The following is a 27,892-nucleotide window of genomic DNA, read 5'->3' on the forward strand; positions in this document are numbered from 1 at the left end:
GAGGGACTTGGGTTCCTTCTATCTTCTGAGTTTAGTCATTCAGATTGTAAAATTGCGAAAGGGAGATCGATGGAACTTGGATTCCATCTATCTCCCTTTGGGTCTCCACTCGCAGCAACCTCCTCGTGGTGAGACCTGGGTAATATTATTTATCGTTTAATTAATAATCGTATCACTCTTAGCTGGGTAATGCAATTGTTAATTAAAAACTAAATAATATTAGCAAATTGGCTGCGATCCGCCTTGCATAAGTCATCATAAATATAGAGTTTCTTCACTAGATTAGTTTTGATTCTCATTGATTCATCAAAGATTCTAGAGTATAGTCACAGACGAGGTATGCGAGTAGATCTTTCATTCAATGTATTTTTTCGGCCCATTTTTATGGAATCTCGAAACCCCATTATCATTTTTGTGTCATTTGCAACGTTACCCTCAGATTTAAAAATAAATTTTAATCCCTTCCATAGTCAACTCACATGTATTTACGCACACACTACAGCTGTCTACCCATCAATGCTAATTCAGTGAATAGTTTTTCAACTGACCGCCATCCATGAGAAGAGGCCGCTAAGATCAGCTCCGAATTTTCAGGTCGGTATGGCAGTCAGATTCGGTCGCGAAAGTCCATAAGGTGAAAAGTCTACTCATTTACCACGTCTGTGGTGTTACTATTAAAAGATAACAGAAAAAGGTACGTTCGCTTCTCATTATTAGACACGTAGCGGCATATAACGGTAACCATCGGTACTTCAATATTCGTTTCGCGTGCCGAGAAGTTGTTATCTTTACATCAAACTCAGCCGAAACGTTATCTCATGAATAAAAGAACTATCAAATAAATTTACACGACTGTTACTGCCAAATAACATCATCGTTCGATGTTCGAACAATCACACGATCGACATAGATTAAAATTTCGTCCAAACGCTCAAACATTGTTAGAAACTACATCGAACGCGCCCGATCCCGCTCATTCCGACAGCCGATTACCCTCGAACCTACGGTTTCGAAGTTTTCAAATCAATCCGCTATGGTTAACACGATGGACGCCTGGCGTCACGACGCTTCGCCGCCATACGTTTTTATACGTTTTTTATCGAGTAGGCGAGTGTGCGTGCGTCGATGTCGGGAGAGTTCGGGTAACCTCGCGGTTTGCTCGTCGGTCTAAACATGCCTGTGATTCCCCATTCACTCACACCCATCCACCCATTCGGGTTAGCATCTGGGCGCACGAGGAGTGGTTGGCAAGAGAGGTGCGCAATCGACGTGTAACGTCAGTGTGCGTAAAGCGTGCGCGTGTGCAGTCCGGTGTATCGGTTTGAAGCGCAGTCGTGCGTATGCGTGGCTGCGGTGCGGAGAGGAACCCGACGCTGAAAGAGCAAAAGGTGCGCGCGAACGTAGACAGACGGCGGCGTCGAGTGCGAGCAAACGGAGTCGGCATTGGTAAGCGCGATTAACCGAAAACGCGCAGTCGCGCGTCGTTCCTGCCGGGTGGGAGGTGATCAGCTGTAAACACGCGAGGAGCGAAATGTTCGTCCTGCAAAAGTCTATATTGTGAGTACCCGAAATTTTTAACGCAAAAACCGCGTACGAGCAACGGGGGGAGCCTCGGTTCGAAGACGAAACCCGCTCTGCGTCGCTGCACACCGGTGCAGGGCAGCAGGACGCACGTGCGCGACGCGATTCCGGACCACACCGGGCAAAGTGGAAAAAACCAGTGGAATATTCACGAGAAGGGCCGTTGGTAACCTAGCTTATGCCGCAATGCAGTGCTGAAAATAGGAGCGCGCAGAGAATCCGCGATCGATACGAGGCCACATTACTCTGTGTTCTGTGGGACAGTGCCAAACACGATCGTATCACGTTCGCGTTCCGGTGGCATTAGAAAATTCTGCCCTTCCGGTCCATTCCTCTTTCAGTCTCATCCTCACGGATCACCTGATCCCTACGCGTGAGAAAAGTTCGACGACCATTCCTCGTTTCGTTCCACCCGGAGTCGTCCTGTTTCGTCCTTTCTCGCAGAGCGTCGACCTCCTCGACCGCCCATGCGACGTCCAAAAATTCGAGGAACGACGGATCTCGGGTTTCGGTGAAATTTCCGATCGTGAACGACGATCTTTTATGTCGGGCTAGCTTGCATCGAGCATCCATTTACCCGAGCGTCTCGTTCGTATCAAACGCTTGGTGTAAACGATAACAAATCGCATTGCTAAGGTAACTCGTAGTCTTTACAAAGTAGTCAGCTTCTGGGAATAAATCGCTAGAGGTAGCAAAGAATGACAAAATTCCATACATTGTATGAGTCGATTTGCTTCCAATATAGCGAAGTTCATCAATATTCCAAAGATGCGATGGAAAATGCAATGCAAGCTATTCGTGACGGAACGTCGAAATTTTGTTCGCGAATTAAACAATTTTGGAGTAAACATTAATGTGCTTTAAAAGCGACTGGAGTAAACTTGAAACGCTCGGTGTAAACGCAATCGAATTACATGCTAATCCGCGTATCAGAAACGAGTACGGTGTAAATTAAATTGCTATTGAAGATTAAGCTTGTCAGTCTAATAAATAAAGGATGACAATTTAATCAGTCTTAACTGAACTCCTTAATCACGTTTCGACACTCGAGTTGTTTCTAGAAATTGAACGATAATGGTAATCTGAGAACAATGTAATTATAAATTACGATGAAAATCTATTTACTTCGTTTTTTTCCAAGTAAAAATTTCATTGTTTTGGTTTTATGTTACTGTTGTTTAGTCTCTGAAGGTGACTAAAAACTCAAGTATCAAAACGTTGGCACAGAGCTTGAGTTTGTATGTATTTATTTCTTTTGGTTGTGTTTGTCGACACGAACCACTTTGTTATCGATTCGGTTTGGCGCACCTATCGTCGTAACGAGATTTTTTTATTGATCGGGGGAGATGCGTGAAGCTACGTTACAATGTACGTTTCGAAGTCAGCATTTCCAGCTATATTTACAGTTTTTATCGTAAAATTTCAAGTAGACTGCAAAAAAAGTACAATTTGGAGTATGCAATACTAAATCAAACGAAGATCTTAACTGTTAATTAAGATCTTTGTATCTTGACCAAATTATAACAAGGATACAAAAATTTTTCGCGACAATTCACCGATATTCATTAGATCAAAACGGAAGCAAGAGCAAGGTTAGATTTGTCACGCACAAGACACGATAATGCGGACGAGCCTTGAAAATTAACTAAGTATATAAGCAGGCTTGTTTAGAAAATTACAGAAACGCTCTAGGATCAGTTTTTCCTCTATTTTTCTACAATACCGAACCGTTTTACATGCTTCTTAGTACTGTAGAGCGACTCGTTAATTACTTCCACTATAGCTGAATAATATTCCCTTTGTGCAAATAAATTTGTTACAATTTCTTTTTTCGGAAAGTGTTATCTCTTGTTTGCGTTTCTTTACGTGTATTCGCTTCTTTCTATCGACCACGACAAACGAACGATAATGAGGATGACAAATTAATATCATAATACACGACAGATGGTCTCTGAATACAAGATACGCGGCGCCATTTAAGAACTTAGTGCAAAATTTTCTAGAAAAATATTCTGTCAATACTGAAATATTCGAATTATTTTTAGATAAAGGTCGCCTGAAATATTTGGATTATTTTTAGATAAAGGTCGCCTGAAATATTTGGATTATTTTTAGATAAAAGAAACTTTTTACTTGTTTATCCTCAGTGGCATAGCGTTTTTATTATGACGATCATCATACAAGGTCATTCAAGACCATGCAATACAATAGATAAATATCGATACGATGTCTGATATTTTTTCATGTTATTAGTCTAAGCTATGACATGTATGTAAACACACAAATAATAAAAACAGAAAATAGTGAATTCCTTGTATTGACCGTGCTAAAAACTAATAATTCTTTAACTTGTCGTTAGTGTCAATACTGTTCTTAGTCGGTGACCAGTTTATGCGTCGAACAGCTGCTGCTATCAGCAAACTGTTTTCCTTTTTAGAGAAACTAAATATGATTCTAAATATAAATTATTAAGGGAAAACGAAAGTGCTATCAAAAATCGATTATTATCTGTTTTCCAATTTATAATTTTATAACATACTTTTGTTCGTGACTGTACATGCTTTTAAACGAATTCACGTGACGCGTCGGTTTATTTTTATAACCTCACAGTATCCAGCGTTTTAAAGAGGATTCTCAGAAATTGACAGTATTGCGGTCTCCATAAAGCAAAAAATAGAAATACTTTGACTTCGTTTAATTTTGCGCTGTGTGCTCAAATTATTTCTATTCCAGGATGTATTTTCAAATTTATTTGTGTGGTCTGTACTAACAATACTCGACTGCAACCCCTCACCCTTTCTTCATTAACTTAGTTCTATACAACAATGGACGACACTTCTATTAAGTCATTAATAATGCCTACTGTTTATTTTGTATTATAACTCCATTGCCATACACATTTACTAATTACCGGTTTGGTAATTATGGCTCGCAAAACAAACCTCTATAAAGTACTAAATTTACGATGCGTGTATACTATATGACCAAATAACCTTGTACATAATGTTTCGAAATAAACGTGACACGACCAAGTAGTACACAGTAACCGACAGAAGACCATGTAACCAAGCCTCTATTTTCACTTTCATTTACAGTACGATGTTAAAAGAAGCAACAAACTATAGTTTGATTTTATTAAAGTTACTTTGAACACACCTTCCTTCGGTTCAATAATTTTTAGTTCTATGAAAACACAAGAACAAGTTCGATGAACTCAGTGACTCAAATATTCCAAGATCATTCGAAAATAAAAGTCATTTGAACTTGGAACGAAAGTTCGTAAATATGGTAAAAAATATGGAATACCACAGTCTTTATTCAAATATTTAAAAAAAACTACAGAATTTTGATTGAACGTTTAAATAAAAATTACATTTAACCCGTTTGCATCATACATATAGAATAATAAAAAAATATGGCTCTATCGCTATATATTTTTTTTAACTCAGTCTAATGATAATAGCCAGACAAATTACGTATATAGATATATGAGCTAATTATGAAAATGGGTTAAACCTAACTGCTTAAAATAAAGTGAAATTTAATATTTAAATACTTGCGATAAAGTAAAATGAATCATGTGAGTACAATTATGCTTTTACTTAATTAAAATTTCGATTTTTTATTAAAATAGTAAGGTGGCCGTTTAACAGATATTTCACGTAAAATACGTTTCTAAACACCCAGTATATAATGTGATTCTTCTTTTATTGTAACACACTGTTCCTTGGTTATTACGTACATACGTGAGTCGATGTCGTAAATTTTGCGTTGCACAGCGATGAGTAATAAAGGAAGCTTCCTCTCACGCGTGCCTTATAAAATAATTTCCTTCTTTTTTACGTTAACAATTTGTCGTAAGAAGTCAGAAGTAAAGAATCGTAACATTCGTCGTGGCACCTGTCACTTTCGCATCGGTAAAATTATATCGGCGCTTTATGTAACACGTTAAATCGAGTAACTTACATAATGCATGCTAAGCATGGATTTATTATTTATAGCGTCCAAATGGAATTCTATGTGTCCACATTGTACGTTTCGCAAAGAAAACCGTTTACGACTATATTTTCGAATGCATTTAGTGATAAAAGTTATTGCATATTCATGTCCGTTAGGTAAACGATTTATTATCTTAAACAATAGAACAAGTTTAAAAGGAAGAAGTTAATTTAATTGCCACAAATGAAACCGCGACAAAATCTGCATGATTTCAGTAATTTCAATATTTTTATTCGCGTCTTGCAAGGATACTTATACTATACAAAAAGGTGTACTCTCGGTATATACAAAGTTTGAAAAATTAGTCAATAATGACAGAAACACCTTCGTTGCATCGAACAGAAAGATTGCAAATAATTTTCTTCAAAAGTTCTAGTTTTAAATTGTATACATATACATATAGCGTTGTAACAATTCACATTCAAGTTGCGTATCTTGCGCGCATAAATACATTGTAACGAAGAAAATCATTCTGCAATTATATCTACACGACTATATGTGATTCTACAACAAATTGGTATGTACGATACGTGCTTCCGTATGGGAAGGTGACGTCACTTGACGTCACGTAGCTGAACTCATTCGATGACGAGGAAACCGCAATGATCAAGGCCACCATGTGATACGGAATAAACCTAATTCTACAAATCGGTTGCGTAAAAGGACTATCGATTCAATCAAAACTAGACAATTTTAAAACCACATTTTTTAACTGTTCCATGCACGAATATGTAGAAAACATTTTACTACACAAATTAGGATAAACAGTATTACGAAATAAATATTATAAAAAAATATAGTTCCGACGTGCATACTTTATTTTCGTAAAACAATATTGTACTCGAATATGATAACAATTTGCAAAAAGTAACTGTCCGTAGATGTGGCATGACATGCATAGTTTCTTTTAGAACAGAATGATTTGAACGAGCATATTTTTCGGAGTTATTGCTTTAAATCTGGCTGCATGCCACTGAAATAATAATAGATTACCCTGTTCTCATTCAGAAATGAAGTACATATTGTTATTACATCTAAACGCGTGTCTTTAAAATACTTTTGCTTTCATTGTATAATATTATTAGTGTCGCGTAAATAGTTATTATTAAATTAAATGCTATTTACGGAACGGAAATCATTGAGGCAAGTTCTCCGGTGTTATCACTACTCATCAAACGCGATCAATTGCAGTCAAACATTTAATTCCCGGTTCAGTTATAACCAGATCAAACTGATACCGGTGTGTTACACGACGTCCAGCTATTATCTATACTTTACGGTTAATTGATAAATCCTGTCTCACTAGAATGCCTGATAATAAGCTCTTGATAAAAGTGTATTGCACTTGACTCCTACATGCGAAATTATCGTTGACGGGGATCAAATTATCATTTAAACTTAACAATGTACTCTAAAAAATATGCCACACCGAGGATATAATTATAGCGCAAAAAATTAATTGGCTAAAACGACAATGAGGTATGCCAAATGAAAATATTGTAAGTGCCAAATGCAATCTTGCATAATTTTTATCGTTTTTACGTAATATATACCTTTGGTAGAATAGTATTAAGTTCAAAATGCAAGTTCTAAGTTTTTGCTGCATTCTTTGTTCATTTTCGTTTGATGACTTTCGAACACCAAGGCACAGTATATACTTATAATGAATATATTATTATCGCATGATAGGCATCGAGTTATCGACACGTTACACAACTTCTCTTGTTGCATTACCTTCGGAATATTTTTAATCGATACGAACCTTTTCCTAACATTTTTAGTGTCACGATACCTTCGTTCTCGTAGCACAGCATATATAAAATATTTAACAGTACGCCAAGAACTTAACCTTGTAAAATACTTTTAAATACGATTATCATAATATAACAAGATTGTTTAAAATCAAACGATTGGTTACATACTGAAGATTACCATATTGTTTGAATATTTCCACTGCTATATTGTTCGTCTGTTTGCACAAACCTGCAGACAGAACTACGCAAATATTATTTACGAAAAATTTGTTTTGCCGTGCTATTTCGCTTGCATGGACGTGGGTTTAAAAAATCTGCCATTGGATTCTAATTTACGAGTCAATTTACGAACGAAACGTAAACGGACGAAATTAATTTGCAAATGAATCTGAAATGTTTATTCGTTACTGTTTCTCATACAAAAAACAAATAAACATGACATAAAAACGGGAGTTCAGGTTAGTTCAGTAACACTTTGTATAACAATAGAATTTCAGAAGTATATTTAAGAACATAATCTATTTGTAATTACACAGTTTATCTCGTCTATCGTCGTTAAAATGGTCTACGATTTGGCACAAGGTTGCGTGCCACAAGGCTGTTCGTGTCGTGACTTCTTGATTTACATCCCTATAAAATATTTGGCAGCATAATTTGATCATATTTTATTGTCCCCCTTATACCTAGTAAGGAGTGTTTCCACGAGAAAGATTATCATTTATGATAAGTCAAGATTATTGACGAATGTGTCACGCATTTCGCGAATACAGTTAATCGTGATTTCGCAGAAGTGTTCTGGTCTGTTCTCACGGGTGGTATTTCATAACATTTCCCACAAATGACTCACTTGGTTGAACGCACTAATTGGCATGTGCCCCGTTTAAAAGCCTATAAACTAGCAAATATTTGAACGCTGAATTCAATATTGAAATTTTAGAAACTGCACTCACGCTCGTAATCTAAGATAATCATTCTCGTGTAAGAGCCTTCCAACGAAGTTATTTTCTCTGGGGAGAGTAACAAATTTTTTGTATTCTATGCAACCTAAGTAAGTTTGGTTATATCGAATATTTTTGTTTTCGTTGAAGAAGTATGCAGTTAAAAAGACAAAGTGTAACCGAAGTATTGTTTTTATACCGAGCTTCAAACGAATTCTACAAGTATTTTTTAATTTGAATTTAAAAATAAAAGATCGCAACAAAAACTATGGATCGTTTTGTCACATATGTCCGCCATCTAACAGATTGATTGGATTCTAGAGCTTTTTTTACGGGAGAATATGTGCTCATTCCTTGAATATTATTGCAGCATTTAGATAGCAAGATCCCCTTTGAATTAACCGTGAGATAGTTCCCGTTAAACGTGCATTTGGAATGACTATAAATACGTCACAAGGGCAAACACTGGTGGAGGTTGGAGGAATTCTGCAACTAACTCCCGGTCATGTTGAAATTCTATGCAACATTCTCGAATGTTAGGTTATTATACAATAAAATTTACTTTGAGTACACGAATTAACACGATCGATTCGTTAAAGAAATCGAATATCGTTTGAACATATAATTTCTTAAGTAAAAATTTCTCTGAAAAGCCTTGAAGAATAAAAGTAAACCTAATTTAGACAGCATTATATGTTTTTTCTTTTACATTAAAAATTACATTATACGTATAGTTGTTTCGTAATCTGATTGAATGTAGGGAACGTGGTTCGATAATATCAGGGTTAGTCACGGTTGTGTAGGTAACGGACAACATTTCTATTCGGAAAAATTCACTTGCGTCTAGCAAAGATTAGGTTAACTACTCGAGTCTGAATCGAAAAATTCTATCCATAAATCCGATAATTATTTACTCCTTTCGTTTGTTATTAATGCGCGAAAGATTTATATCTGCTAGCCATTGGGTGAAAATTAGCAACGAGATAAATTTTAATAACATTCATCTTGCGACTGATGGAGGAAATTTTGAAGTTTAATTAAAAATCATAACCACAAATGAACTAGAAGGGGAAACAATTTACATGCTCTTAAAAATCGCAAAATATTTGTACTTAAAAGAATAAAGTGAATAATTAATTTGCTTATTGTGCGTGTTAGGTCAACCAGCAGCAGAAATTGTGCAGGATCATGGGCTCGAATCCTCCCAGCCTCGCACCCTGCCGCGAAGGATATTCAGCAGAGGGACATCCACGAGGTGTGCGGAGACGTTGTACCGATCAATATGGTGAAAGGTATTGGTCATTTAAGGGATCCCCGACTTAATAAGGTACATACTAATTAAGTCCTTAATATACCCTATTTGTACCGACTGTAGGGGTCGATAGAACTCACTCAGAGAAACGAAAAGCCTTCTATATATTATTCCACGAGTGCAAGTTAAAAAAAATACTGGCTCTATTCGTAGACAATTCTGTAAGATATTTTACTTTTTTCTTTTTCTTATACAAGGTATAATAAGAAAGAATAAATTCTGTAATCAGTTCAGTGTAAAGACTTTTTTAGGAAACTCGACTATTTCACACTGAGAGGTCATTGTTAGAATCTTTGCTCCGAAACAAATTTATGCTCTGAAACTAACAGTGTCATAAGTATTACGAATTTTTAAATGAAAAGTACTTTAAATGGGTCTGTGTGCCATAGAATGAGAATGAATTTAATTTTCTATACTGTCGAACAGGGTTTGGCATTTACTCTGAAAGAAAGGATATCTTTGGGTATCCACGGTCTGCAGCCACCGAGATTCAAAACTCAAGAAGAACAGCTGGCTCTGTGCAAGGCTTCGGTTATGAAATATACCGAGGACCTAAATCGATATCTTTATCTCGTGGAACTGCAGGTAAAGAAAAATAGATCTACTCGACAACTTATTATAACGTACATGCTTTCAATTATAAATGCCGTACGAAACGTATGTCTGTTGCAGGAAAGAAACGAGAGATTATTTTTCCGTCTATTAAGCGAGAACATCGAGCAAATGATGCCAATTGTGTATACCCCTACTGTGGGATTAGCCTGTCAGAAATTCGGCGTCATTTATCGCAGACCTCGTGGATTGTTTATTACAATATTCGATAAAGGTCATATTTACGAGATCCTGAATAATTGGTTCGTATTTATTAAATATCATTTAAACCTTCGTGTATCCATTAACGATAGAATTTGGTTTCATAAGAATTATACTTCTATTTTTCTCTATAATTCAGCTTGAGACTCTTTTCTAAAATTTAGCGATGGAGTACGTGATATGATTATAGCGTTAAGTATTTTATCAAATAATCTGCAGTAAAGCAAGTAAAAAATTACTTGCGTTTAACTGCTTATAAACAAGATATCGAAATACATAGTGCAAATGTTTGTGGAAAGTGGGACACATGTGCTCGCACGTGTACTCTTAACTAGATTTCCGGTATCATGGGTTTAGATAAAGAAGTAACTGTCACAGATATTTTATACGCGAACTTTAAACAACTACGCTTTCATATGCATCGTCTGTCATCTGTATACTTTATTAATGCATAAATAGTTAGCAGAATATCCAAAGAATTCAATGTTTTTTATTTTTTATTTTTTCTTTGATAAATGTAAAATCATATCCTGATTAGAAGGAGGAAAAATGTCCAGACTTTAAGATTCAAGGGCAGGAAGAACATACAGTTTGCTTTTTTCAAACGATAGCGCAACAAATACTTTAATCTCGTAGATATATACAATCCGCCGGAAGGAAAACCTTAAATATTATGAAAACTGTTTAACACAGATAAACAATCTAGACAAACGTCATTCGCTACGCGATAGATAATTGAAGTCCTCGATAAAATTCTTAAGACCACAAATCGTTTAACGTGCACGCATCGAAAGCCTCCTTTTATTTCTTACGTTACACAAAACGTTAAAAGCAATTTACGCTGTTAACACGGACGATTATTTTTAACGCAGGCCCGAGCAAGCAGTTCGCGCAATTTGCGTGACTGACGGGGAAAGAATTCTTGGTCTGGGTGATCTGGGAGCGTGTGGAATGGGAATTCCAGTAGGAAAATTAGCTCTTTATACAGCTCTGGCAGGTATTAAGCCACACCAATGCCTACCAATTACTATTGACGTAGGCACAAATAACGAGCAGCTCAGAAATGATCCGCATTATATCGGTCTCAACAAACCGAGAAGTCAAGGCGGGGAATACGACGAATTGATCGATGAATTTATGGCTGCTTGCGTGAGAAAATACGGTCAGAACGTTCTCATACAAGTACGTTTCTAATAAAAAAAAAAATACTACTTGCCCTAAAAAATTACTACTTTTATTCTTCCTGTAGACCAATGCAGATGCTTTACATTTGCAAATGATTACAGTTTGAGGACTTCGGGAACCACAACGCTTTTCGATTCTTAGATAAATACCGCGATAAGTATTGTACGTTTAACGACGACATACAGGGCACCGCTGCGGTCGCGGTCGCTGGAATTTTAGCTTCCAAAAGAATAACGAAGAAATCGATGTCGGAGAATAGGTTCGTCTTCTTAGGTGCCGGCGAGGTACGCAAAATATATCATAACAGAATCTCAAATGTAACAGTTATTAGCGGTGTGCAACCTTCTTTGCTAATTTACGAAAGTTATTGATTTATTTTGACGAGTAACGGGTCCCAATTTGGTTCACTACTTATAACATACAAATTTGAATTCGACATATCAAAAAAATCCAAAAAGGAAACATTTCGTTAATTGAATTATGAGATTCGTGTTTACACCATAAGTGAGTAAAGTGTTTAGGTGACACGAGAAAATTAATGAGACGTCTCGTCTGTCCTCTAATGCTCTTAAAAAGAAAAATTAAATTACTTCTTAGTAAATTTATTTGTTTCGATCGCAGGCGGCTATCGGAATAGCCGATCTTTGCGTCAAAGCATTGGAAGCGGACGGATGCACGGAACAACAGGCTCGAGATAATATTTGGATGATGGATATCGACGGATTGCTCGTTAAAGACCGACCGGAAGGTAACCTGGATGGTCATAAGATCTGGTACGCGAAAGATCACAAGGTGATGAAAAACCTGATCGATGTTGTGAAAGAAGTGAAACCGACCGTTCTGATTGGTGCGTAAACTTTTGTTCATCGACATGCATCGATTTCTGTCTAAAGTAGAAATATTCAAACAGGCGCATCGGCGGCTGCAGGAGCGTTCACTCCTGAAGTCTTGAAAGAAATGGCCAAGAACAACGATAGACCATTGATCTTTGCATTGAGTAATCCCACCAGCAAGGCCGAGTGCACGGCTCAGCAGGCGTACGACTACACGGATGTACGAATGTTATTTATTGTATTAAATTTTGCAAGAATAGGCGCGTTGCTAAAATCGCGGAAAATATTGTTTCCTCCAGGGAAGATGCATTTTCTCGTCGGGATCGCCGTTCGGCGAAGTGAATTACAAGGGGAAAATTTACAAACCCGGTCAAGGAAATAACGCGTACATATTCCCTGGAATCGCATTGGGCGTCATCGCGACCGGATGTCATCACATCACCGAGGATTTGTTCCTTATTTCCGCCCAAGCAGTCGCCGATCACGTGAAAGACGAACATCTTGAGATGGGTAGCCTGTATCCACCGTTAGGCACCATTCGTGAATGTTCGATAGACATTGCTATTCGAATTGCCAATTACGCTTACGCGAAAAGTAAGTTCCTCGTCGTTATTTCGACTTACCTCGTCTTATGATTTCTAAAATAGAAATATAAGAATACGATTTCTATTTTAACCCTGTATGCGTTATTGTACTTTTCAAAAAAGGAATTATTTTTTTAATTTATTATCGAGATAAATTTCAACTATCTAGGTATTTTGAAACCTGCATATAAAATCCTTTCCTTTTCAGCTGGATTAGCAAGCGAATACCCGGAACCGAAGGATAAACGCAAGTTTATCGTGAGTAAAATGTACGATGCCAACTATGACAGTCCACTACCAAATGTTTATGATTGGCCGGGCGATTATGCTAACCCTCGCGTTCTGCCAGAGGTGTAAGTATTCCAACATTTTCACGAATGACCAAAGTTCCCTATGTCACTTACAATTTCATCATACAAACACTATGAATAGAAGGAAGTTATTTTTAGAAACGATTTATATAATTAGGAAAGTAACACGTAGTTTGATAGAATGTAACAGTAACAGTTAGAACTCACTTAGGAAAGTAATAATGTAAAAAAAATAGTGAGTTTAGACACAAACAAGACTGCAATGGTATCACGATTAGAAACACAGTACTTTAACATTGCACGTAGCTTCTTAATCTTTCGAAAACGTAAGGGCACTTGCGAAGTAAGTTTTGGTAGTAGCTGCAACGCAACTAATCTTGTATGCTCAATTTCACGCTAATATTGTACGTATACTAATATTTCTTTGCGAAGAAAAAATAACCACAATGACAAAATTTCAATTTTTTCTTCGCAAATTGAAATTTTTATGCAGGATAAACTACGCAATTGGTCCATCCAAATTATTCTTCTTGTTAGTTGGCTAATCAAATTTTGTTTTCGTTTTAATAAAATATTATAATCGAAAAACATTTAAAAAATTTTTTTATATTTTTCTTTATATCTATCTTTATATTTGAGTTCTATACCTTCTCTCAAGATCTGGTTAGATTTTTAGCAAAATCGATCTATTGATAATGATACTTGTAATTTATTGAGTTTTAAAGTAAATATTATCATCAATTGCTTTCATTATCTACTAACAATAAAAATAATGCAGGTAGAGAAGTTACGTGGTTAATTCTGTATAATAACTGCTTGCTTTAAGGGCTGTAGTACCATTATTTATTAGTAACAGCATTCTTTTACCATCGGTTCGTTGCTCGACGGCGATTGATTTTGTTACAAGCAGCTGAAGCTTTAATTAATTTTTTTCAGAGAGACTGTAGAAATCCGCCACAATTTAAAACATCTGTAGCGGGTTTTACCGAGCGGGATATACAGAGGCTATCATTATTACTATTATCAATAAAAATATCGCTGTGTCCTGAATTGAAAGTATAAGACAGGTCGTGGCAAATACAGGCAACAGTGCAGTTTTAAACAGTTTTAACTGTAAGGACTGTTACTTTGTCAGTGACTAATACCAGTGCTTTTACGATGTAACTTGCACGAAGTGTTAAAGCACGAAAAAAAAAAACACGATGACATAGTGCTATTACCACAGCATCGTATGTCGCAGTAAGCTAACATTGCAGTATTTTAATGTCCTCCTTCATCCCATAAACAGTACAGTATTAGGATTGATAATTTAGCGCTCGGAATCATGATAGGTGTTAATCATTGAAAGTATTTAAAGAAAGTTTATGGAATTGTTGTCCATGTACGCCCTATAATTACGTTTTACAAAACAAATAAGTGAAATAGTAACGAATTCCTTCGTAGATTATAGCACTTCCATGCAATCCATTATAATTTTACAATATACGTATAGTTTAGTACGCCGATATTTATACGGTGATAGTTTTCGATCAAGAAATGAATACGAAGATGACAAGTGTGAACGCACATTTCGTTTTTTCTATTCATGTTTAATTTTTTAAAACAAACTTTTCTTTTAAAATTTTACTTTGAAGAAACAATGCCCTTTTAATATAGAAACTAATTCTTCGTTGTATGTTTAAGGTTGCCCGATTTTTCCTTTACGGACGACCTTCAAATGAATGTCAGAAGCCCGTAATCCCACCCTGAAAAACCAACATAATTCCTCAGCTCATATCCTCTAACGTGCTTTTACTTTGCAATATTTTCTATTTATATGTATACACTATCCCAATATACATTTCTTAAAGATTTTGAGTAAAGATTATTCTAAACATTAAGTCGCAAGAAACGACTATTTTTTTGCAATTTTTAATAAATGTCTTATTATTATTTCAGCAATTGGCATTCACTTTCAGTCAGAACCATTTTATTTATTCGTATCCGGGATGTCCCGTAATTCTCAATGTAATCGATAAGTGATCAGTATCGCGCACAAAAATAAGTAGCAAACTAGAATAATATTTATTTGTACAAGACTTTGTTTCTGCATATTCTCGACTGAATTTTGACTAAACGAACATAGGTAAAGTTTTGAAATATATTAATTAAAGAACTGTTGAGGGTATTCTTTTGGTTATAGTATAGAACAAAATCGAAATTTTAGCTATATTTAATCATATTTTTCTTAGAAACAAATAGTCAGTTATAAGAAGACCGTTTTATAAATAAATTGACAAAACATACAATTCAGATACAGAATATAGTAAAACTTCGATTCTACCCAAACTAAGTCTTGTACGAACAAATTATTCTATACTTTTAAACTTATTTTTATACAACGAATCACTCACATTTCGGTTATACTCCGAATTTCGAGACACTCAGTAGAATGTAGATTAAATTATTTTGAAAAAGATCGCGGAAAATCGCGCGTAGACAATATTTTTATTTCGTGATAAACGTCGAGATATTATGAAATATTTCGCGCTCGTAAATATTAATGCAATTACGTATCTGTTCCTGAGACATCCTTGATCTTCGTGTTTATCGAGTGATCAGGAAGCATCGTTAAGTGATTCTATGCAAATAAAATGATACAACCTATTTTTCTCTGCGTGAAAAGTGTCTATTTTTCAGGGGTGTGTTGAAAATGCCTCTCTTTGCTGTTAATATTTCAGTCTTTATATATACATATATATGTATATAAATGGTGTATTCTGGTGTCTAGCATGCTGTGCAATATCTAATTCTGAGAAACCTTAGAAAACTGGTACACGCATATAATGTGCTTGTTATGTGTCGCAATGTAATTAATCATTAATTAGCAAGAATGGTTATTGAATTTGGATTACCTGTGCGTAAGGATATTTGCTGCCACGAGTTTGATTGTTTTTAATTTGGTTACATAGACGTAAAAGCGGTGCTAAGTTTAACCAAGCGGCGCGAACTCACGGTGCAATGTCGTTAGCTCGTGATGGACGTTAAAAAATAATCAAAACTAATGCACCCACGTGCTGATCTTATTTTTGCGTGCACGTACCTCGAATACGTCCGCGACGAGTTGCTTGGTTAAACGAGAAATACTGAGAAGTATTATGTTATTACTAACAGTGTTCTTCTCCCAACAGATTATGACGTGTTGGCGAGTCTAAAGACAAGACGACTACTCTGACGTATACACACACGTTTTAAGTTAATTTTATCGAATGCGAAATTAAATGTTTTGTAAAGTGGCCACATCTATAACCGTAGGATATCGAAATGTTATCGCGTACCGTGTTAGGGAATTGACGTTTTCAATCGAGATTCTTTGCTCGTCGATATTCAGTACTTATTTATTGATAATTTAATTACCGTATCTGTATTTTGTGACGATGTATACGATACCAGTATGTATATGTTATTCGCTAATTCTAAGATCGAATTCTCGTGGCCTGTTTCAACGGAAACTATTTATTTAATTTATTTATGATCTGTACTCTCTAACGTGCCATTTTATGTTGGACAAGTATTATTGCTGCGCGTGAAACGAGTAATGCCACGAAATCGAGAAGGAATTTCTTTTTTTTTTCTTGAACTTTCCTAAAGAAAAACCGGTGATTAATTCATTACATTGCAGCAGTATTGTCCACGGAAGCTTCCTCGATTTTGTCTCCTGTAACCATATGCATAAACGGTATAGCTAATTTCGCGTTATTTGTACGCATTTCATATAACTATAATACAGCGCGCAGAAGAGACAAATCAGCATAAAGGGGCTCCACCCGTGGACAGCGCGAGCTCATAATGTATGTCGCAGATATGTGCGACGTAAATTATACATTAAGTAATTTTGTCGAAAAAGAATGACGAACATTCGGATTAAATGTTCCCATCACGAAAATATTTTAACCCACTATTAGATATACTGTGTAAGGCCATGCAAGTTATCGCACCGTTTGTTCAATTTAATAACGTATTTGTACACATTATGATCAGAAAAAGAAAAACAGTACAATATTGTAAAAGCCGTATTTTTTGTACCACATTGTAATTGTCACTCTTACGTTAAGTAATATACGAAATGAAAATTGTCTCAAAATGTTCCTGTATGTTACGTAAAATAGAAAACTTCGATCGACAACATCGATTAGATTATAATTACTGCCACGCTACAGGCGTCAAGCGACACCTGTCGTACGAACTGTTGCGGATTCACACTATGTTTGCATAAAAACCACGTCGCGGATGTAGAAGCGAGAAAAGAACGGAAATTATGTTATCCAAACGTAACCCCTCGCTCATTGAAATTTGTTACTGAGCGTATAGATTATACACTAAGGCTATTAATAAATGTTAAGTCATGATCGTTAGTGCGTCAATTTATTTCACTGTACTCCACTTTCGATACGTTTCTTTTTTTTCGAAGAGACTTCAATTAAGCGTGAGGGAATTATAATAGTAGATTTATTAAACAAAACTTTATGAAAGTAATTCAACTATATACATAATTATAAAAAGTATTTTCCTTATTGAATGTTTTCACTCTTTTTCGCACTTACACGTGTAAAAGTTATCTGCATAACAGTTGTCAACAAGTTTTAGCCGTGATATAAACTGCAAATAGCACCAATGAATTTTGATGAATTCATTTTGTACTGCTATAATTTATCTCCAACACATCAATCTGCCATCCGAGTTTCAGTATTTGAGGTAAACTTTCAAGTATTAATTTCTTTTGTAAGTATTGGATTCATCTTGTGAGTAATTGCATAGAATTGTCCATGAAAGAGACACATTGTGGATAAACATTGTCTGATGTGTTTCTCATCACTTGTTACAGGGTTGAATTTAGTTGGTTACTTTTAATCAGTCCCTAAACGTGCTAATGTACAAAAGGTATACCAACTTCAACTCCTCCAAAGACCCACACGGAAGCGTGCTACTGTCTTAATATGCTACTTGTATAAGATTCCTGCATCCCTTCCATTGAAAATATATTATATTTATTTTAGGCACTATCGTCAGAAGCGTTTGGTTCGTAATCAGGATCGTCGTCGTCATCGTCTTCCAGTTCCAAATCATCGAGATTTTGAAACAGACTCTCATCTACCTTAACAGCATCTCCTACAGATTAAAAAATGAGCGATGCATTCTTACTGATTTTCTGCGTCTCGATTTAATGTGAACGTTGTGGGAAAATGTGATCACTATGGACGCTGACATACGGAGTTCTTATGCCAGGCCTGACAAACTGGCAGCCCGTGGGCCCACAGTGGGCCCTTTCCCCTCACACGTTCAACCATCCACTCCATCGTCGGAAAGTCGCGGTGTGTTATCCCTTCCTCATCTTTGTCATACGCATACTTTGCACGTATACCGTCACTCTTATCACCACACTCACACCCCTCACGCACACCGTCATTCTCATCGCCACACGTGCACCATTCTTGTCACGTGCACTCTCGGTAAGCACAAAAGTCACAACAGTTCCCGACCAGCCAACCAATTCTCCCACCACCAGATTTCATACAAGTTAGATTAAGGGGCCCAGCCGCTGGGCCATAGTAAGCATAATTGGGAGGGGGGGGGGACAGTTCTACGCATGCGCGAAATAGGAAAGTAGGGGAAGAAGCCACAAGTGGCTTGCGAATCGCTAGTTCGTCACCCCTATAATACGCGATTGCATATTCTGTTTTTTGTAATAAACATTGTAATAAAGTTTATTATAGAGATTAAAATTATTTTTTTAGCATGCATACGACAGACACTCTTTGAGGGTATATATATGTTTTGGAGCAGAAGGGTTAGAAAATTCATAACGATACCATCATCTAAGAATTTGAGGTCAGATTGATCCAATGTTTTGTCTGTCATAAATAATTCTCTGCCTGTTAATTTTTTCCCTTCGCGTTCAGCCATTTCCCTTCGCTTAGTATATCCCATTTCTTGGTCAAACTTTTCTTTCCAACTTAGAAATGTTTCTACAGTGACTCGAGTTCCTTCAAACTTTTTCTATAATAATGAAAATGAAGTCACTCTCACATCTATGCACTTTCTAAAATTAAATACACATTTAATTAAATATACCCTTTCTGCTTCTTCTTCTTCTTTAAGTTTCTTTGTTGCAGATTCTTCTCTATTTAATTTAATTTTGTCCCACTGTACATTAAGCCATTCCTGAGCAGCACTAACTAATGTGAATACCATAACCATTCCAAGATTTTCATTCATTTCTTCTATTAAATGTTGCTTTAATTTTTCTGCACTTCCTTGTTCAAAATTCTCTTGCTCTTCTATTGATATAAGGAGTGGCTCGTCTGGATACTTTGCAGTGTACGTAAATTCTAAACGACAACTAAGACCATTCACAGTTTCTGGTTCATACTCTTCTGTTTTAATGGGTATGGCAAATGTGTAATATGGTTCAGTAACTAAAACTATAAGAAATTTCTATTTGTAGTGCTTTTACAATTGAAGCCAACAAAATAATAATTAATACAAATTTGTTGCTTCGCTAAATCAACAATTTGAATGTAATTATTGAGAAAATAGTAATGTGTTTATATTGGAAAAACAAATTTATAGGTTATGCAACATTACTTACTTTCCAATTCACCACAATAGATTGATTTCAAAGCCTCGATTTCATTGTACTGCTCGTCCTCGTAATCCATGATGTTTGGATTAAAAACAATTTATTAAAAGCTCCTTATGTTACAGATTTAATTGATAACTCCGACTAAATTACAAGAAATCATGTTATAACCATGACAGCAACGGCAAGTAGCGCTATAAAATTAATGCTACATACTGCACATGCGCAGAAATCGTTTACCAATTTCCGCTTAAAGCCGCGGTTATATTGAAAACGTAGCTTTAAGATCATAGTTTAAATATAATTAACAAAAATTAAAGTGAACAACGCTTGAATAAATAAATGGAAACATATTATACATTGTGCCAATCAAATTTTGTATTTAAAAAGCAACAAAACATGTATCCCATGATTCTTCCAAATGTAATATTTTAAAAATCGATACTGCTTTCAATAAATTAAACTGTACCAAATTTATTATATTACAAACGGATCATATAAATAAAGAAAGAAATTCTTTATAAGATGAAAGGTAATTCGTCTTGTGCTTAACTGTATTTTTGCGTACGGTCAAATAACATTAATCAAACACAGAGTTGGTAATAAATTTTTACTATTATAAGTAACTTACATGTAGGTCAAGGCAAATAAAAATAAATTTGGAAAACAAAGTGGTTCTTTTTTACCGTTCTCGCTTTTCTGAACTACATTGTCAGTATTATCTTTCTCACGAAATAAATGTGTAAACGCCTTTTATAATAAATATACAATACTTTTGTATTACCAACACTTTTTTGAGTAAATCGATCTTCATTATTTCAAATTTACAAGAACCGATGTCAAGAATTTTAGTATTGTTGGGGTTTAGTTTTGTAAGTACAGTTTTGTAAGGCCCATTCTGAGATACGATTCACATCATTTTTTTTTAATAGCTTCGTTAAAATTATTGCGATAATGTTGCAGATAGATTCGTAAATTATTGACGTATAACATGTGCTTGTAATAGAGTGGAAAGCAGGTCATTTATATAAATGGTGAATAACAGAGGATCGAGAATACTTCCCAGAGGTGCACTTAATTTGATAGGACGCCAGGAGGATTTGACGTCACTTACATCCTACAAAACCTGATAGCGATCACAGAGATATGTGTGAAACCAATTAACAACAGCATATGAGCATCCCAAACCAATCAGTTTGCTTAACAAATGGTAGTTCATCTATATTTAATGAATCCAAATAGCTTGAGATGCGTAAGAATGTTTTTTTAACCAAAGAAAAAAATTCAACACCGAAAAGGTTAATACATTTTCCAATCGATTGAGTAATTAATCAACCGAGTTCAGACTATGTTCATACTAATTCCGAACAACTTAAAATCAAAGGTAATATTAACAGGGATTAAATAAAAGTTCATTTCATCAAAGCATCAGGACATTATAGAATATAGACATTCTTGTTCAAATATTTTAAATATTACGATAGAGAATTTTGTTGTCAAATGATTATTACGTTGTTTTTTTCTATAAATATATTTTATGAATATTAGAAATTAAAATGTTCCATGACAATTACACATAGAATTAAACTGTCCTAGATTATAGAGATTAATATTTGGATATTATAGATGTAAACGCTAATATATTTGATGAGCATGATGAAACAGATGGTGTAAATACTTCAGGTGAATATTAACACGAGGTCAATTATAATCCCATAATAAATACATTGATATTTGGGAATTTTGATAATATTTCAACAACGCAAATACAATGATTTGGATAAAGAGACGACGGGCAATTAGAAAGTAAATATACGACATTAAATACGAGGGGGATTGAACCAAAACATACTTTAACAAATAATTGTTCAACATTATCCAATAATGATAATATTTCATATGATGATAATAAGTACAGTGACATTCCTAAGGAAAATACTATTTTTAGAATTCCTATTTTGACACTGACGTATAATATCATCGAGGGGGGTAAAAATGACTTATCTTTTAAAAGAACAAGTAATATGACACAAAATTGTGTTTCCTTTATAAGAATTTGCTTCAGACTAAGCCAAAGATATTTTTGAGATGCACATCGTAAATAAAAGCATACGGGCATATTCGAGTGTCGCATGTTTTTATGGATGCGCGAGAGTTACGGAAAACATGAAAGAAAAATAGGTATCCGACAAGTGAGCACGCATAACACACGAGTTCGTTTCTATACTGTCATAGAACACGTAGGGTTCGAAATATATTTAGTTTTTTAGAAAAGCATTTGAACTACATATACGAAAATTTGACGACAAACGTTAGAAATTTTATTCAAATCAAAAAGTATTATTCAATCGTGTTTCCTTTGACGGTCTACGATATGTTAGACGTCAAATCGACGAAGATTTGAAACCACAAAGCAGTTTATCGACTATGAAACATGAAGGTGAAAGCGTAATGGTATGGGCGTGTTTCTCTCGTAGAGACCCTGGACCGATACGTAGAATTAGTAGAATTATTGACTATTTTCAGAATGTAGACGTATCGAAGAATATCATTTGCCGAAATGATAATGATCCTGTTATCGTGACTTAAACTTAAATCCAAATGGAACACAGTAAAGACAACCTAACACCATTTTATACATATTTCTTTTTTTAGACGATTTTGTAATTAAATATAGCACTATAGAGGTAACATTATTAAATTTTAAGTGAAACTAATTGTTTTAATTACTTATTATAAAATATACGAAAGAGTGCAAAGTTTTCAACAATTTAAACTTTGGGAGAGCTTATAAAAAAATGTTGAAAAGTGTTAGACGTCGGACTTGTTTTGTATGAAAGCTTAGACCATTGTTAACAAGAGTATCTAAATTAGTTTATATAAAAAAAAAGACCATAAAAAGAAAAGATATAAATCGCTTCGCAGGGCCACTATACCGCGTATTGGTATCGCCATTGAAATTTTTGATTTCAGATTCGATATCAGCAACCTCGAAGACCTTAAATTACCAAGTTTTAGAAAGATTCGATGAAATCTTGAATTTTGACCGAGTTTCCGACACTTTCGGACCACCGTGCCGTGGGTGAATTGCGCGTGGCCGGTTGTAACGAAACGTAAAAAAATGTCTCGTACCGCAAAGGGTTAAATTGTTGGAACGTGCCCAGCCCGAATTCGTACGTGGTGCCGGGTAGCGCGCAAAAGCTTGCAGCGGATGTAACACGTCCGTAGACCGTCAGGTGGCCAGGAGAGCAAGCAAGCGCGGAACGCAATCAATATCGTTCGCAGAACGCGACGACGGTGCCTCGTGCGTGGCAGCTCCGGCCGAGCTTTCAGTCGGACGTACGGTCGCGACGAAAGCTCACCCGAGGCTCGCTTCGCCAAGCGCGTGTCCTGCCGCGTCGCAGCCGTATCATCGCGAACCCGCTCGGGGGTGGTGGAGTTGTTAAGCTGCCGACAAAATGGCGACCGCGATACCAAACAAATGACTCCGCGCGAAGAAAGCTGGCCCGCGAGCCTGGCGTGATTTCGACCGGTCCGTGGGTGATCGTCTGCTACTACCGCACAGCCGATACCATTTCGCCGAAAGCACGAAAGCTCGAATGCGTGGACGCGGTCCGCATCTAGGACACTGGGTCGGCTCTATCGTTTCGCGCTCGCGACGACGAGCATTCGGGGAACACCGAGAGGAAACGGTCGTCGAGGGATCGCGGCGCGGATCGGCCGCCACGGCGATCGAATCGATGCTCGCGTGAAGGATTTCGGTGAGAATTCGATTATCGACCAGCGATCCTCGGGGCTCGGGAACGACTGGCGGACTAATGGTATTAGAGGGTCCCGCGCTGTGCCCGCTTCTTAGCTGAGTGACGATCGCGGTTGGTCGCTGCCGGCTTCGATGGCCTGACGAATAACCCAGACGGCTGCCGCGATCGAGTTACGCGACCATGCATTTGCATTTCGAAAAGAACAACAATGCCAAGTGCGACTGCAACATCCTGTCGCTCAGCTGGATGGGCAAGGTACCGGATGAGTCGCCGGAGGTAGGTGATTCGTTCTTTCGCAAGGTTATCGGAGCGTAGTCATCGGAACAAATTGCATAGCCACCTACGGACGTGGCCAAACCGACGTTCTCATAATTTCACGACGAGATTGTTCGTTGCGACATAAACGCGCGTACCAAGAATTTTATTAATATTTCGTAGGCCCGCCTTTAGCCTTAATTACATTTCACGCGGTTAGGCGTACCTCTTATTAGCCTTGGACATGAATTTTTAATATTTTCATCTTGAAAAGTGCCTCTTTCTTTCTTATGGTAATGTTCGGTAGTTTAGCCTTGACAATTGATCGTAAATTTAATTAGGGTTGTATTTAAGCCTGCGTATTTACATATTTAACCAAAAACTTCGTTGCTTATAAATTATAACTCGACAAGATATTGACAAATTATTTCAATATTCAGGCGATTTCCTCGCATCTTGGGTAAAAAATTCATCTTTTTACGGTTTCTTAAAGTTTAGGGTTTTCACGTATTGACGGGAATATGGGCGTTTAAGTAGGGAGGCCTGTAGCAAAAACCTTACCGTAAGCAGAATTTAATAATAAAAACTAACCCCATTGACTTGAAATGTTGGCTGTATATAAAATAAACATCCAGTTTTCGTTTGAACCAGGATTATTTCAACTTCTGTTTGTAATATAGTAATGAGGCACAAAACTTGTAATAAAACTGGTTTTATGTCGTCGTTTTGTCAATTTTAGAGACTTTCTACTTCTTATAATTCAGACAAACTCGTACAGAATATTGAATATTTTTGCTCGCTATAATTTTTAATTGAAAATGAAGAGTTCTTCATAATTTTGTACTTCTTTATTATTATCATATTTATATTTTAAGTCAATCGGTTAAATAACTTTTGAGATATCATACACGCCGTATTAAAAAGTTATCGTTTCTTAAAAGACTACTTGAAAGTTTAGGTGTCAACTAAAAATACTATAATATAACGAATTTTTAAAATTTTACCACAATATTTTCAGGACGTTCCTTTTAGAATTCACTTATTGTTAGTTACTAACAGTTTATCGTATAGGCAAATTAAAGTTCGACTAATCGAAAATGTGATAAAATTTATATGTTGTACGAGGAACGATACGTAAATGTACCTGTAAAATATGTAAATGATTTATCGAATAGTTGAAACAAAAAAAAAAATGACTAAATGTGACCCATTTTTCGGTCAACAAGACAAAAGCCCCACTTAAAGTTTTAGCATTCGAAAAAGAACCCTCTAGATCAGCCCTGAATTTTTGGCACCCTGCAGTCAAGGGCGCTACTGTCTTGGCATCTTGCAGTTTTTACGAGTTTACTATACATGTTCTACACAGTATACGTCTCGAAAGCACGTCGAAATCGCGGACAGCATACAATCACAGGTAGAACTATAGTAGCCCAACTTTACACAAGACCTGGTTACGATGTTTCTGATTGGGATTTAGCGAGCAGAATAAAATTTCGTACGACACACGTGACTAATATTTATAATCCTTTGCAGTAGTCTATGATATGGAACGAGATTAAAAAGATTGTTCGTAGAAGACCAATGTAATTGAACAAGATCTTAAGAAAACAGTACGTCTGTCTCAAAGTAATCTGTAAATATGAATTTACTATCCGCGCGACTAGGTAACCAGTTTCACACTGAGTTCTAGACAACCTTGACTCCTTCACGGAGGAATTAAACGAAGAACTCTGGACAGCAGCTTACGTAAACTCGGTCTGAACGGTAGAAACTTCTATGAAATTACGGATGAAGTCGATGTAAGCGGTAACGATAGCGTCACGAGACGATTTCAGTCAATTTCCCAAGGCGAATCACACGTACTGGAAAGCTAAAAATATCGCTCCTGAATAGAATTTGAAATTTAACGATATGGTTTTTTGACTACAAATATATTCGTCGTACCAGACTATTGGAATTTATACTTCTTGTTTGAAAGGTAAACTTGACCGATCGTAAAGGTACGCTGTCGTGGCAGGTGGATTATCTCACCCAATGTTTCTAAATGTCGGATGCATGTACAGTGGTATAATCGAGCCAATAATACTTGTTCAACGCGATAAGGTTGTACTAGTTAAAAATCACGAAACGCCAATGCATGGCGGATCTTGCCGGTCTCGTCCCTTTCTTCCGCTTTTTTTTCGGTGAATTTTTAGATCGTCGAGACGGTTGTCGGTTATTTTAGAAACGCGGACGCTACACAGGATCGAAAGTGTCGGTCCTCGCCGCGGCACGCGTCATAGAAACCGTAGACAATGCCCGTCCTGGAGCGTCGAACGTGGTCGTCGAATGCAACTGGAGCAGTTGATACGTCTCTGCATTATATTCTATATTTACCTTCAGGGAAAAACGACCTGAAAACTTGTTATTCTCTAGTCTGGCTTTAAGCCCCTAATTAACGCGTTCACTGCCGTCCGCGAATTAACCCTTGCGCCAGTAATCAAAATATTCACGGTTGTTCAATAACCGAGGCATGGAAGAGCTTCGAGCTTCTCTTGTTTGGTTCGGTTGGTTGGTGTCTTTTTGAATCTTGGTATTAATTAGATTTTATTCATTCCTTTTCTTTATTTTTTATGAACACGTTGAAAATTTAAATACACGAATATTGTAAGAGATAAAGCATGGATCAACAAAGATCCAGCAGCGATTAAAATAGACATGCACTGTATTATATAATGCAAAGGTTGTATATTTATGGAAGAAAGTTCGTACCAACTATTTTTTTTTTTCGGAGGATCACTATTTTAAAACTGTTCGATAGCTCTTTTCGTTGTAGTTCGAACCATACTTGGAGGAAGCGTGTGTTTTTTTAGAAGCGTATAAATGTATGTGTAAAGTCTGAAAGCGTTATTATTAAACGCGTTTAAAAAAAGGATTTAAGATGCGTTTGCCATGGAAACGTTGAATCAATTATCCGTATTTCGCGTGAACAGGTTGATTTGTCATTTTGAGCCGTGTCTGGTGCCGCGTGTTCGGTATGAAATTAACGACACTTCGATGCGTTCAACCGGCATTCGTTACGGTTTGACACACGCGCGCAAATTGCCACGTACTCGATCGTTATTCGAGCGTTAACCGTTTCGTCAAAGCGTTCTCGAGAAACCGTCTGACTGAATTCAATTATCTTCCTTTGTAAAATCTTCTATTGGTAAATTTTTCGATTTTACAATTACCGTTCGACCGAATTCCGATAACGATTAAATAAATGAGCCATTTAGTCGCCAATTACCGTGACATACATAGCATATCCTAACGTGTTAGATTTAGTGAAAAAGTTTAATTGGAGACAATTAATTCTCAAAGCGAGGAGTGCCAATATGCCCAGAGAGGTTAAAAGTAAGGTTAACCTTGAGATGACCTTGCCATTTCCACCTAGAAACCTAATCATATCCATCATAAAGTATCTTTGTTTGAACAGTACGTTTTTAACTCAACAGTTTCTTTCGTATCTCTAAACTCAATTGCTCACTTTATATGAATCACTATGTATTTTTTTAGATGTCATTGGCATAGACATATGTGAATATATTCAACGTATTCAATGAACTGTATCGCCATATATTACCGGCTAAAAATATATTAACTGACGTATCGTTACTATTTATGGCACAGGTAGATGGATTAATCGTACGATAATTAGCTTCTACTTGCATTGAAAGTAACTGTTTTATTATAACTGTTTATTCTTATCAGCGACCTTATTTTAATTATAAGCGTTTCTCAAATTATCTGTTTAGTTACTCAGTTGTATTTAATGCATACATTAAATCAGAACAGTCTCTTATTTCAGTTTATATAGAATTTTTCATATAAATAGAGAGTTTAACGCGTTAATGTTCGGTTGAAAATGGCCAACTGCATTCAGGAAATGCTACACCGTTTGTAAACAATTTCAATACTCCGTTGTT

At 36.2% G+C, this 27,892-nt stretch overlaps 3 protein-coding genes and 1 long non-coding RNA gene across 9 annotated transcripts in view; 2 read left to right on the top strand and 2 right to left on the bottom strand.

Moving 5' to 3' along the window:
- LOC143346425 (uncharacterized) overlaps window positions 1-27,892 on the bottom strand; it is a 316,064-nt gene that overhangs the window by 233,048 nt on the left and 55,124 nt on the right. The window lies entirely within an intron of this gene.
- On the top strand, window positions 1,194-17,698 carry LOC143346062 (NADP-dependent malic enzyme). Of its 3 annotated transcripts, XR_013080371.1 has the most exons (12): window positions 1,194-1,557; window positions 9,431-9,599; window positions 10,011-10,169; window positions 10,257-10,438; window positions 11,270-11,579; window positions 11,684-11,866; window positions 12,204-12,429; window positions 12,493-12,635; window positions 12,715-13,009; window positions 13,208-13,352; window positions 14,247-14,423; window positions 16,481-17,698. XR_013080371.1 is itself a non-coding variant. In XM_076773805.1 (11 exons), exons 1-11 carry the CDS (start codon window positions 1,532-1,534, stop codon window positions 14,284-14,286), a joined length of 1,878 nt encoding a protein of 625 aa, XP_076629920.1. In that variant the 5' UTR covers window positions 1,194-1,531; the 3' UTR covers window positions 14,287-17,698. The 3 variants fall into 3 exon arrangements, 2 of the variants coding, with proteins under 2 accessions (XP_076629920.1, XP_076629921.1); XM_076773805.1 differs by having other exon boundaries at window positions 14,247-17,698; XM_076773806.1 differs by lacking the exon at window positions 14,247-14,423.
- Window positions 17,746-20,118, bottom strand: LOC143346063 (RWD domain-containing protein 1). 2 transcript variants are annotated; one of them, XM_076773808.1, is made up of 4 exons: window positions 19,939-20,118; window positions 19,422-19,723; window positions 19,160-19,346; window positions 17,746-18,458 (listed from the first exon to the last, which is right to left on the bottom strand). In XM_076773808.1, exons 1-4 carry the CDS (start codon window positions 20,006-20,008, stop codon window positions 18,343-18,345), a joined length of 675 nt encoding a protein of 224 aa, XP_076629923.1. In that variant the 5' UTR covers window positions 20,009-20,118; the 3' UTR covers window positions 17,746-18,342. The 2 variants fall into 2 exon arrangements, with proteins under 2 accessions (XP_076629923.1, XP_076629922.1); XM_076773807.1 differs by having other exon boundaries at window positions 19,422-19,771.
- The window catches only part of Tusp (WD40 superfamily protein Tusp), a 54,513-nt gene continuing 49,821 nt past the window's right edge, over window positions 23,201-27,892 (top strand). For both annotated transcript variants that reach the window (XM_076774082.1, XM_076774083.1), the window contains exon 1: window positions 23,201-23,966. In XM_076774082.1, the coding sequence (XP_076630197.1) occupies window positions 23,871-23,966 (96 nt within the window). In that variant the 5' untranslated portion in view covers window positions 23,201-23,870. The remainder of the gene's footprint in view (window positions 23,967-27,892) is intronic.

This window comes from Colletes latitarsis, chromosome 10 (assembly GCF_051014445.1).
Source record: "Colletes latitarsis isolate SP2378_abdomen chromosome 10, iyColLati1, whole genome shotgun sequence".
Lineage (NCBI taxonomy): Eukaryota > Metazoa > Arthropoda > Insecta > Hymenoptera > Colletidae > Colletes > Colletes latitarsis.